The following is a 13,538-nucleotide window of genomic DNA, read 5'->3' as shown; positions in this document are numbered from 1 at the left end:
GAACAAAAATTTAAGTTTTCTTGGAAGCATGGGGTAATATTCAATCATATGTCCCATCTTGCATAACTATATCTGATAAAAATAGATAATAATCATTGTTAATCAGCTTTCTTGTTTTGAAAATCTGTAACATATGCATTGTTCAATGGTGGCCTGTTTCTATCTTTGTTTTTCTTACTCTTGTTTTTACTCTTCAAAATAAAGAAAAATGTTAATAGAAAGATCAAGAAGTGACATTTATTACAGAAATAACAGGAGTGGAATTGAAACCCAGGCCTCTCTCACTCTAAAATCCTTTCTTTTCAATATATCACACTCCCTCCTGGAATAGGTATATGTTTTCAGTGCCATTTTCCACTCAGTGTATAACCACTCATTGAGTGTTTTCTCATTGTCCGAAAGAATCAAGTGAATTAAAAGGCTGCATATATTTTCATTAGGAAAGCTTAGCTTACTTAACTGTTTGGGTCAGGTAGTCCCTTGTTACCTTCACACTTAAAAAGGATAAAGAAGAACCAAGTACTTCTGCTTTCCAATGTCTTACATCATCCTGCAAACAATTGGCAGCCAAGAGAGAGACAGCTGTCACAGTCTTCAGATCTCTCTCCCTATTTAAAGTTCAAAGAGACACTGGATAACAATAAGGAAGAGGTAAGAGTGGCTCTTATCAAGCCCCTCAACAAGAAGAATAATGGCTGACAAAGGTAAGATTTAAGGGCTCAGGTTCTCTTAGGAATAAAGGCTTCTGAGCTTTGGTTTGTTGGTGCTTCTTAGCAGTTTAATTCTGAAGAATGTAGTTTTTTGCTAAATGATCAGAAGCTGTATATTTTAGTGTGGCTACAAAAAAAGATACGATTTTAGGGGCAATGCATAGAAGTTATAAACAATTTTGAAAGGATCAAACAAAAGAACTTTATTTTGTTCATGCTCATTTTGAAAAGTGAGCTAAAAATCAGACTTCTCCAGTGTTGTGCTAATCTGGAAGGCATGAGGGGTGCTAGGTCACAATGAAGGACTACTGAGCTGTGTCAAATCCACTAGATGGTCATGAGAGTCTGGAGAAGTCCCTCTGCTTCTTAGAGACTGTGCTCTGACCATGAAATGAGCCATTTCTAATATACTTTAAATATACCCTAGTATATTTTTCTGATTTTAAAACAATCTTCACATCTAGATATTTATTTAAAATGATTGACTCTGATGTGATAAAGTATACTGAATATATCAGTGTTTGAGAAATATTTTGAAAATAGGTTCACAATGGGCTTGGGCTGTGACTCTGTGTTTGATCAAGCACAACAGAGAGCGAGAGTGAGAGCTAGAGCGAGAGAGAGAGAGAGAGAGAGAGAGAGAGAGAGAGAGAGAGAGAGAGAGAGAGATTCAGGAACTTTTGTTTTCAATCCTGACAGCAACCTTGTGAGATAAACATATTACCATTGTCTTCATTTTATAGATGAGAAAACAGTGAAATTTTGCTTTCCATGATCAGCAGAGTATATTGACACCAGGTTTTGAACTTGGACAGTCTTGTTCCACTGTGCCATGTCCTTAGGAATATTTCCAATTGTAGCTACGTTGATATATTCAGAACTGAACAAAGAGAGGAGCATTTTGAAATTACTTCTCATATTTATAGAAGAATTCTATTCTCATTTTCATGGTTAATGTAAGTGATGCAATTAAAAGATATCTGATTCTTATATACTACTCTTTACAACAGATAAGTAAAACTCAAAATATGAGTGCTAAAAACATTAATGCAGGGCTGGGGAGATGGCTCAGTAGAATAAGCACTTGCCTGGCAAGTGCAAGGGCCTGAGTTCAATCCCCAGTATTGCCCCCAAAAAAAAAACAAAAACAAAAAAACAAACCATTAAGGCAGTTATATTTTGAGTGCTAAAATACATACCAGTTGCACTGTTTTACAAAGAATACTAAATAATGTGATAGTTACTTTTAAAACTTTAAGTAAATTTTATTAAAATATACCTCATTAAACTTTATTAAAATATACTTTATAAAATATTTATAAATTGATATTTCAATTGAAATATCAATATTAAATTTCAAGTTGTTTGAAATTGGCAAAAATACTAAGTCATTTACTTGAATAGTTAAAAAACATCACTGATATGTACTTTCTCTGTAATGCATCTTAATTAATAAAAAGATATTTGCCAAAATGAGAGTAAGTGGAAAGTTATAATGTTTGCTTTACCATTAAAGAAATAGCACAGGGTGGGTAAAGAGGACATGTTTCATCTAGTGATTAATTTCTTGTTCAAGGTCACAGGAAGGTGGAGAGGCAAGGAAAGTCCACTGTGTTTGTGAGTTAAAAGCTACTTCAACATTCTTATAAAAATAGATCTAAAGTATTAAAATTCATTTACATTTTCAGAAAATTTGCTTTTATAAGACTATCTTCTAGGGGCTGGAGAGATGGCTCAGTGGTCTAAAGCACCTACTTGGAACAAGCTTGGCAAAGCACAGGGACCGCGGTTCGATCCCCCAGCACCACATGCCAGCCAGCCCCGCCCCCTGGTGGGCTGAGCTGGCCACACACACACACACACATACACACACTAAATAAAAATGTAATAAATAAATAATTAAAAAAAAGACTATCTTCTAATTATAGAAATGTCTCATCTCCTAATGACTTTAATAGCATTTTAAAAATCCTTCACATTTTTTAAATGATGGCAATTGTGAAGAGAATAATTTGCTGAGAACATGTGTTCTCTTTCTTGGCTAATGGCATAAGCTCTAATTGTACTTTCCAATAAAAATATATCTGAGTCCTTAACACAGAGACATTAATTCCACAGGAGGTCTTCCTGTGCTGCTTCTGAGTTCTTAGTGTGGTGGATCTATGGATGTGTTTACCTGTAGGTATCCTTGAAAGAGCAAGATTACGGTGTAGTGAGCTTTTAAAAATTAGATATTTTGGGTTTCCGTGGCTGCAGAACTAGTGGTCTGCTGGGTGGCGCCTCCCGTGGGCCCTGCCAAGCATCTGCTGCACTGCACACCGGGAAGCACCTCCCGCAGGGATTGAATATCAATGCAAGTTTGAAAAAGGTGCTTTTTTTCTCCCAAGCCATAGCATCTCAGCAATACAGAAATACTACTTTGGGAAGTAGTCTTCAGGAAAGCCTGGAAGAGCTCATACAATCTCAACAGATCACCCCCGAATTTGCCCTACAAGTTCTACTTCAGTTCAATAAGGCTATAAATTCTGCACTGGTTCAGAGGGTCAGAGTAGAGTCAATGTTAGAGAACTTCTCATGTACTCCTGTTTCCAACAGATAAGCAAAAATCAAAATATGAGTGTTAAAAACATTAATGCAGTTATATTTTGAGTGCCAAAATATATACCAATTGAACTGTTTTACAAGGAACACACATAGAGAGAAACTGTACATGTTTAAAACTGTACAGGATCTCTCTAAACACATACAGGTTCTGCTATGATGTGTAGACTTTTGTACTGAATGACATAGAATTCAGAGATGTGACAGAACTTACTAAAGTGGATGACACTAACCCTAGCCCTAACCCTAATCCTCTAACCCTAACACTCTAACCCTAATCATAACCCTAAGCCTAACCCTAATGCTAACCTTAACCCTAACCCTCTAACCCTAACCCTGACCCTCTAACCTTAACCCTAACCCTCTAACCCTAACCCTGACCCTCTAACCTTAACCCTAACCCTAACCCTGACACTAAACCATAATCCTAATCCTAACCCCAACCCAACCCCAACCCCAACCCTAACCTTAACCCTAACCCTAACCCCAACCCCAACCCCAACCCCAACCCCAACCCTAACCCTAACCATTAAGCAATATATATTGATCTAGCTGAGTTGTTGGTGATAGTTTCAAGGTTGCATAGATGTTTCCTGGTAACCTACACCTGCTGCTCTTTAATGTGAGTCTAGTCGAGCAGGATGAAGAGCCAATGCTCCAAGCTGCCAGCTGGGATGGAGCTTTAAGATAGAGGTTATGACTTCCTGGGGCTTGAAAGCGTACATCAAAGCTGAGCACCAGACCCCCTAAAACATTAGATACCATCTCAATAGCGTAAAGCAGATTAGTTTTTCTGCATATCCTCTCTGCATATGGCAGAGGTAAATGTAGGCCACCCACCTAGCTCAGCTCACAGTAGTCGCCTACTTCCCACAATTCTTGGTTATTCCTCCTCAAGTCACTCCTCCTCTGAATAAAACTGGGTAGGCCCCAGCCCAGCCTCTTTGTTACAGAAAGCCATCTTCATGGCTGGACTTAGGGCCACTTGGCTCCCCAATAATCATAAAAATGTTTTAGTGTCTTTACTTTTGCCATGGGTTGCACTGGGAGTGGTATATTGGAATTAACTTGGTGGGATTCCAATAACTTATCTTTGGGATTACAAATACTAACTTCTTGGACTGAGACAGAAACCAGGAAGGGACTCCTACAATAGGCTCTCAACTTGGCCTGATCGCACGACTTTCTCAACACAATGACGACTAACCAAAATAACTTGCAGGTGACCACTGGACCTTGTGTGACCAATTTAAAGCTAAGCAGAGCATTTTACTTATTATAGTGCTCAGAGTCAAGTAGCAAATAGGAATCTCTTTGTCAAGGGTAACAATGGGGCAAGTTCAGTCTTTATCCTCAGAAGACAAAAAATTTAGTTTATTGATTATGAAACTGTTAAAAGATGCACACATTAAGGTTTTATCTATGCAAGTTTTTAGATCACTCCATGAAATAGCTACATTCTCTCCTTCTTTTCCCAAAGGCAGTACACTGGATCTGAGAATTTGGGATGAAATAGGTGAAAGCTTTCCTATAGCCAAAACTCAAAAAAGAAAAATTCAACCACAAACTATAGCCATGTATAACCTGGTGAAAGGAATGCTCTCATCCTTGAGGTGTAACAGCACAGGAAGAAATGCAGATCAGCAACAGTTTACCATTACCATTACAGAAGGCTCTACTGGTGCTAAAGAAATGCCTATGAATAAGGTAATTGATGGGAAAAGGACTCTGATGTTACCATAACAAAAGAGTCAGATTACTCCCAGGGTCACATGCCTCCAAATAGGCTGCTGGAGAAAAAGGAAGCTTGTTTAAAAAGTGCAGATAGTCCAAAAAATTTATTTTTGCAAGATATTCATAAAGAGATGAAAAACTTTTCTAATTTATGCACACAGCTTCATTCTCCACACCTAACTCGAAAAATAAGACCTCAGAGACTGTGCTTCCCACAGTTTCTTTCTCCCCTATGTCACAAAGTCACTTTAGTAACAGTCCCCCTCATTTTCCACTTGTGAAAAAGCCAAAGTACAAGGAGAGGAAAGCTTTGAACTTTCTGCTCTTATAAGACTTATGGGAGTGCATACTAGACAACGGAACCCAAGCTCCCCACACTCTTACTTGTTTGGATAACATAATTCAAGCCTTCTAAATGGCACCAAGTGATGTAACACATCTTTCTCGCATGTTCTCACAATTCCTACATTTTGAATCGGAGTTAAGACTACTCATATCAGAACAGACATAGAGTAATCAAAATCACGAAGATGAAAATCTTAAAGCTATCACTCATGAAATGTTCAGGCCAATATGCTGACTTAAAAGCTCAGGCCCAGTCTCCACTTCTTCTTTTCATTCAATGTAAAGAGCTGCTAAGCTATGCACCATGTGTGGATTTCTGTCCCAAAGGATGGTATACTTAATAAATACTTACCCACGTACTTCAGGGTCCCAGAGAAACTTATACCCAGTTTGTAACAAGACTGAAAGAGGCTATAATTAAGCAGATTCCTCACAGCATTGCAGCTAAAATGCTTGTTTGTCAATTAGCATATGAGAATGCCAATGATAAATGTAAAAGAGCCTTAGCCCCAGTATGTCATATCAAAAAATTTATCTGCTTATATTTGTACATGCCAAAATATTGGTTCTACTGCCTACATTTCTGCTCTCATGGCACAGGCTATATCTCCACACTTTGCTAATAAATTTGATATGGGGTTAAATGTTTAAAGTGGATATAGTGAAGATCATGGCATACAATCGCAAAAATACTGGCTCCAATACTACAGAATGAATTGGAAGGAAAAGTGGCCTTTTTATGCCATTGTCTGCTGTCATTCATCACTTTTTGAAGAGACACATAGAAGAGACTTTTTAAAATTTATTCTAGCATCACAGAAATGACCACACTGTGCTGTACTATCATTATTCTGGTGGGAAAATGCTTACAGCTCTATCCTTTTACATTGCCTGTACTATACAGCATGAAGAAACATAACTTTTTTAAAATGACAAATCAAACATTTTTGCCCTCCTGAGAACAGTCTTTAATAAACTCATTTTAAAACTTTAAAAAGATACTTTCATAAGTTGCTTTTCTTTTTTGGTGGAACCAGGGATTGAATTCAGGTCCTTGTGCTTGTCAAGCAAGCACTTATTCCACTGAGCCATCTCCCCGGCCCCCACCCCATAAGTTGCTTTTTACAGATGTATATAAATATGAGGTACTTCCATGTGGGTGACAGAATATTGCTGACCATCGATAAAATTCAGTGGTAATTATTATAAAAGCTTAAAGGAATAGAATATCTTTTTCTAATTGAGAAAGGTTATGTAACATATGGTGCTTTTCTTTTCCTGTGAAATTTCACATTAAAGTCAGCCACTGAGAACAAGAGCAACTCTTTATGTTGTGATTTATTTACTTCAGTAGGAATTACCTCAGAGTCATATTGAGTTGTTTTAATGTAAACAACTACTCCATGCATCATTGCACAAATGCATGAATGTATTTGGTACACTGTAAATACAGTTAGAATTTACAAAGCTTTGCATATATTGTGCAATATCATCGTTGCCATTCCAAGAGGGGAGTATCACAAGTTTCATTATCCATATTTTACAAACACAGAAGCTCAAGATTTGAATTGTCCAAATTCACATAATTATAAAAGGATGATATTTTGAAAGTAGGCCTTTTACTCTAGTTACCTAATGCTTGTTACCCAGTTACTGGAATCTGTTTTGATAAAAAGAAAAATAACTATGTATGGATGTGAGTAGAGGTTATAGTTTTCCTTAATATTTCCAGAGTTCTCTCAATTTGATTCAGAAGATTTGTTACCCAAATGACCAACTGATCTGCTCTCCTTGCTTGTTTTTAAGCAGAGCATACATTATCACACCTGGTGGTTCCTGTTCTTCTCCTGATTGGCTGGATTGTGGGCTGCATCATAGTGGTATATGTTGTCTTCTCTTAAAAAGGTAAGAGTTTTAATAATTGAATATGTTTATTTGTGGTATAACTTGGCCCAGAAAATTGCTCTCTATTTTACTAATGACATATTTTGTCATTTAGGCAAGAAGACTTTAGACTTACATCATTTAGAAGAAAAAAACATGAACATGACTGATTTTTGAATGAATATTGTTTAATAATGAAATGTTTGACATCACTGTATAAGACTCGATTGTAAACTGATGCTGTCATGTACCTAAGATTGTCTTCAAGAACTTGTTTGAAATTATAGGTATAAAAAAGAAGTATTGAAAAATATAAATGAACATCTCTATACTCAGAGTAGGAAAAATGTTCCCAATTATGTTTAAAATGTATAAATAGGAGAAACCATGCAAAATGTAATTATATTAGAAAATGTTTATTTTCTCATCCCAGAAAAACTATAAAAACTAGACTAGAGAGAATAGAAAATTTACAGAAACCAAAATATAAATGTAAACTTTTGTTATGCTCTTATTGTCTTGCTTTTGATATGACAAATATGATTTAATCTACACCAAGGAACTATTACTCAGTTATCACATGAAAGTAATAAAGATATTTGACAATATACGTGTAAATCAGTCTGTGGAGAAATAAACACTTTTATGTACTGTCTTTGAAAATCCAAAACAAATTCGGAATATCACAACATATTTTTTTGTGAGGGGGAAGTCTTGCTATATTGTCCAGCGTGGTTCTGTGTCCCGAACCAGCGGGTCAGTCAATGAAGGTCACCTGGGGGAGGAGCGGGGAATTGAAGAGGGGGACAAAGGACAGGAGATGCGAGAAATAGAGGCAAGACAAAGATTCTGATCAAGCCTCATTTATTTAGGGGAGGTGTTAGGTATATATAGTGGAGGCATAGGGAAATGACATCGGCGGGTAAAAGGCGGGAGTAACTAGGCAACCGGGCTATGACAGGAAGTCCCACCTCCGGAGTATAGCAGGAGACTTATGGGAAATAGGCGGGGTGAGAAGGACCATAAACTTAACTCAGCAGGGGAATAGAATGGATACCAGTTAATGGCCTCCAACAGTTCTGAATTCCTGGGCTCAAGTGGTTCTCCTGCTTCAGGCTTCCCAGCACCTGGTACCCACGGAACTTGCCACTGTACTGAGGTAGGTACAATATTTTTGGGGGTATTTGATAATCAGAATCTGCCAAAATTACATATTCACTTAACCTTTGATCTACCTATCAACCTTTTAAGAATGTCCAATCTCCACAGACACACTGACAAAATTGGTATACACACAAGATTACTCATTCTGGCATGATTTGATATTGCAAAAACCTGGAAACAAACCAAATACAGGTTCATGTGGGTACTTAGACTAAACTGTTGTATAGATACACAATGTAGTGCTTATGCAGCTAGAGAAAGAAATGAAGAAAATCTATATATTGATATAATATGATCTCCAGGAAACTTTTAATGGAAAAAGTCAATTATAGAATAGTGTTTGCTAACTTTTGTGTACAAATGAGGGGTGGTAGCAATACATACACACATTGGTTATATTAAGATACTAAAACAGGTAAAAAATGGAGGCTAGATAACCACAAATGTGCCTAGCTTTATAGTTTTTATTTGTGGAGTCATGTAAATATTTATATATGAAATGTTATTCTCTAAAATTTAAAACAAATTAAAACAAATTTAATGCCATATCAAGTTGTTGGCATGACCACAAAGAAAAACTAATCATAAAAATGACTGTAAAGTACAATACTTGATTGTATATATCTGTTATGGGTTAAGAAACTTAAAACCACATCAAATTGTCTTTTGTTAGTAGTAATATTTATATTTTTGATTTGAAAACCAGAAAGCCTAAATTTCAAATAAATTCCTGGTAATCTTAAAATTGAATAGCAAACATCCCAATCTCACTATTTATTTTCTTTCTCCTAAAACAATAATTGTGTATCCTACCCCTGTCTGCAGAAGATGCCTGGCAGGGATGAATATACCTTGTCTTAAGTACTGAATCGCTGCCCTAGACTGTAGCAAGAAATACACATGTGTTTGCAGTTATTTATTGGTTAGATCAGTTTTATGAGACCTTGTCCATCAATCAATTTAATTGCACATTGTGTGCAGTTTGATAGAATACAGTAGAAAATATATAGGGCCACCTGTGAAGTAGTTTTGTCAAAATACATATACCTAAGGTGAAACAAGTTTCTGGATCATTCTACAAGAATATTTGAATAAACATTGCAAAAAAAAAATTCTCCTAAGTTTAGAGGGTGGAAAAATTTAAAGGATACATAATCTGATTTTCCCAATAAATAGTTAGATTTAAAAGATAGGGCAGTGAAGGAAAAACTTAGAGAATTAAAAGATATCAAGCAAACTCAATGCATGGACCAAATATAAAACACCAACTTTTATGTGATAATGTTCTTAAGGAATTGTTATTCATTTTCTCACTATATTAATGGTAATTGATAACAGTAAAGAAAATTCTTCTTTAAAAACACATAGTGAGGCAGGGAGATAGCTCAGTCATGTAAGCACCTGCCTAGCAAGTGCAAAGTCATGAGTTCGATCCCTGGTCAAAACAAAACAAAATAAAACAAAACAACATACTGAAGTATCTATTGTTAAGATGATGGGAATTTTCTTATATCATTCCTATAAAAATCAACTAAATCAGAGGATATGAATAGGTAAAAGGTTGATATTTTAAAATCTGGGTGATAATTTCATGAGGATTTATTATGCTCTTTGACCTACTCTATTTATTATATTCATATGACCTTTAGTGCATATGCAAACATTTTATAACTAGCTAGCTTTTCTTTTCTTCCAATAGCTCTGTGTTATGAATTACAACCAATGCAAACAATTAAATAAATTAGAAGAAAATAACATAAAATGGAACTCCACTGTATACACGAGCCTCATCCTTAAAGATTCTGGGCCAAGTACTTGTACTTTAACAAATCCTTTAGGAACATGCTAAAATTTGAGAGCCATTGCTTGAGAGAGTTTGGTTTCAGACTTAAGAATAGCAGTCTACAGCCAGAAAGATAGCTCATTGGTCTAAAACATCTGCTTAGGCAAGCCTGGGAAGGCACGGGGAACCAAGGTTTGATCCCTGGCACCACATGCTGCCCCAGCCCTGCCCTGAGGGTTGGGCTGAGTTGGGGGATGGGAAGAATAGCCTTCTATTACCTGGCATGTTCCTGCAATCCCAGCTACTACACAGCCTGAATCTGTACAGCATAGCAAGATCTCCCTGCCCCAATAAGTTGTTATTCTGAAATGATAGCACCATAACACCACATCATAGAGAACTTAAGACAAATTGGGTCTCATTCTGATTCAAAAGGTGGGGGATTGAGAACTTAATTTCTAATAAATTTTATTTATTTATTTATTTTTAAAATTTATTTATTTTATTTATGTGTGTGTGTGTGTGTGTGTGTGTGGCCAGCTCAGCACACCTGGGGGCGGGGCTGGCTGGCATGTGGTGCTGGGGGATTGAACAGCAGTCCATGTGCTTTGCTAAGCTTGTTCTAAGTAGGTGCTTTAGACCACTGAGCCATCTCACCAGTCCTCTAATAAATTTTAGATGATTCTGTTGGCCCAGGGTCTCTACTTTAAGAGTCACTGCTATCAAAGAAACTTGATTTCTTTCTCTTAAATATATTATCCTTTTACTTTTAATTAATTTTTCTATGGATAATGATTTCCCTATGTAAAGAATGGTTTTACTTTACTCTCTGATTCCCATCTTTACACTTGTATTTATTTTTTATTTTAAAGAGAAAAAAGATAAACAATGAAACCAAGTGTCAAAACAGGTCCTCACCAACTTTAAAGTACTAGGGCCAAAACAGCCCCTCTATTTTTCTAATTTTTAATCTGCTAATTTTAGTTGTTAAACATCTAGAAGAAAAACTTAATGATATTATTATCCTGTAACAGAGACAGTTGAGCTGAACATCACTATCTGTCTGAATATCAAAAGCCTTAGACATAATATGGAACTATTTTCCAATGATCATGGATATTCTAAAATTTAAATCCTTATTGAATGTGCCACACTTTCTTTATCTAGTCATTCACTGATAGTTACTTAGATTAATTTTATTGCAAATAGTGCTGCAATGACCATGTGAGTAAAAACTTCTGTCTGAAATACTTTTTAGACACATACACAGAAACTTAATTAGTGAATCACATAGTAGTTTCATTTTTAAGATTTTGAAGAAGGTCTTTATTATCTTCTATAGTGGTAGGTGATTTTTAAATTACATTTTCCACTGATATTGTTGACACTACTAGTCAGGTCCTGGCATTAGTTTGTGATACAGGTCAGGCTGGAAAACAAAGATTCTGGGTACTTATGCCCCATGTTTGTCAGTATCACTTTAATTCCTTAGTCTGGAGTAGTATTTTCCAAGTTTAACTTTTCCAGGGCTATAGGTTACAACATTTATTTTCTTTTCTTTGTTTCTTTTTAAAACTGTCTGCAAACATTTACTGTGAAACACAAAAAGCTTCATCTTTCCTATAACCCTTCATATTCTACCTCTGATGAACAATTTTATTTCAAGGGCTTCCTGTCCTTTTCTCCAGCACTTTAAATCTCATGGTAACACTTTTAAAGCAGTAATGGAAATGAATTTTTATATAAGTGCTTTAAAACTATGTTTCCACGTCTGACTCAATCATTTTCTCAGTGAACAAAGAGAGCTTAGTACAATGAAATGAACAAAGCATTAGAAGGCATATTGTTTTATCCTAACTTTGGGGCTCTTGGAGTAGTTAATCTTTCACTATTTTTTCATATCATTGCTATGAGGGGTGCCATGTTTTTAAACCTGCCTGGTTTGGAATAACGGAGCTAGTTAATGAAAATACAGATTTTCAAGTTTCTTCTCCAGGATATTTTATTACAGTCAGTCTTAAGAGGGCCTCTTCAAAACTTCAATTCCCAAGAGTTTTTCATTATTACAGAAGTTTTGAAAATACACTTGTAGTCTCTGTGTCCATGTGTATGTATATGCATATGTGTAGGCATTATACACTGTTAGATATACACATTAACTCATAACAGTTTCTATTAGTAAACAATAACCATTCTTTGTTTATTGCTGCAATAAATTAGCATTACATTATAATGTATGACATTATGTATATAGTACGGATTCACAATACTACTTTTCATTAATAATTTTGTAAATACAAGTCATATTTTCCTTATTAAATTTTAAGCTTTATGTGGGTAAAACTATTTTTCATCTTTCTGGCTCATAGAATGTAGTTTATAATGGGTAAGTAATAAATTTGTAACAGACAGGTGAATATTTTACTTTTTCTTAAAATATTCTTAAATGCAAAATGTTAATGTGCTAATTTTAAATGTTAGAGATGATAGTAAAGGTAGCTGAAGTTGGATTGGAATTCTCAAATAGTGATTTGTAATCTTTGAACAATTGGTTCAGCTAGGTTACAATAGAAAAAATCTTGAATATTTTTAAATTTTCAAAATACTGCATTTAGAGAAGCTGTATTTGGAGAAGTCTTTAAAAGACCTTTACATACTTGAAGCCAGTCTAAAGATTGTAGGTACTTTAATTCAGCAAAATAATCCAATACAGTCCAATAGTGCACCATCTCTGGCGAGATATATATATATATATAGTTAGGATAGATATATAGCTACTTTCTCTTATTTCAATGAGAAGAAAGGCTTGTACTAATATTGTTTAGACAAGCTATCATGTCTACATCTTGTCCTCTGAATAACTACTATGAGGACAACAATATGCAATGTTTAATTATTGTAACTGTCATACTAACCTGCTTGGAAATTGTTTCATTGCTACATTATCTTTTTTCTCATTAAAATGAATAAAAGATTAAAAAATAAAATTTCAAAATACTGAGCTTGCAATCAGAGTACAGGTATAATTAATTGTATGATTATTATAATGAATTAACTATTTGCTATGATCTAAATATACCCCCAAAGTCTTATGCATTTGGAAGGTAATTAGATCACAGGTGGGATACATTCATAAGTGGAATTTTACATTGATGAGTTCAGTAGCTGAATGTACTATCAAGAGGTGGGACTTGGTTGGAGTTGTGTCACCTAGAAGGATATATTTATATTCCTAGCTCCTTGCTTTTCTCTCTTCGCTTCCTGTTTATAATGACTTAAGCATTTTATGACTTTTTATCATGTTTTTTTACCTTGAA

The 13,538-nt window shown here is 35.3% G+C and overlaps 1 protein-coding gene and 1 pseudogene across 1 annotated transcript; both read left to right on the top strand.

Annotated features, from left to right (window-relative positions):
• Positions 1-611: 611 nt before the first annotated feature.
• LOC111812165 (sarcoplasmic/endoplasmic reticulum calcium ATPase regulator DWORF-like) lies at positions 612-7,424 on the top strand. Its single transcript, XM_023699712.1, has 3 exons — positions 612-704; positions 7,197-7,295; positions 7,390-7,424. The coding sequence occupies exons 1-2, from the start codon at positions 692-694 to the stop codon at positions 7,289-7,291; spliced, it is 108 nt and encodes a 35-aa protein (XP_023555480.1). The 5' UTR covers positions 612-691; the 3' UTR covers positions 7,292-7,295; positions 7,390-7,424.
• On the top strand, positions 2,873-6,105 carry LOC105743306 (annotated as a pseudogene).
• Positions 7,425-13,538: the final 6,114 nt, after the last annotated feature.

Source organism: Octodon degus, unplaced genomic scaffold (genome assembly GCF_000260255.1).
Source record: "Octodon degus isolate 3935 unplaced genomic scaffold, OctDeg1.0 scaffold00115, whole genome shotgun sequence".
Classification (NCBI taxonomy): Eukaryota; Metazoa; Chordata; class Mammalia; order Rodentia; family Octodontidae; genus Octodon; species Octodon degus.
The sequence above is the reverse complement of the archived record's forward strand: the minus strand, read 5'-3'. Positions and strand labels throughout refer to the sequence as shown.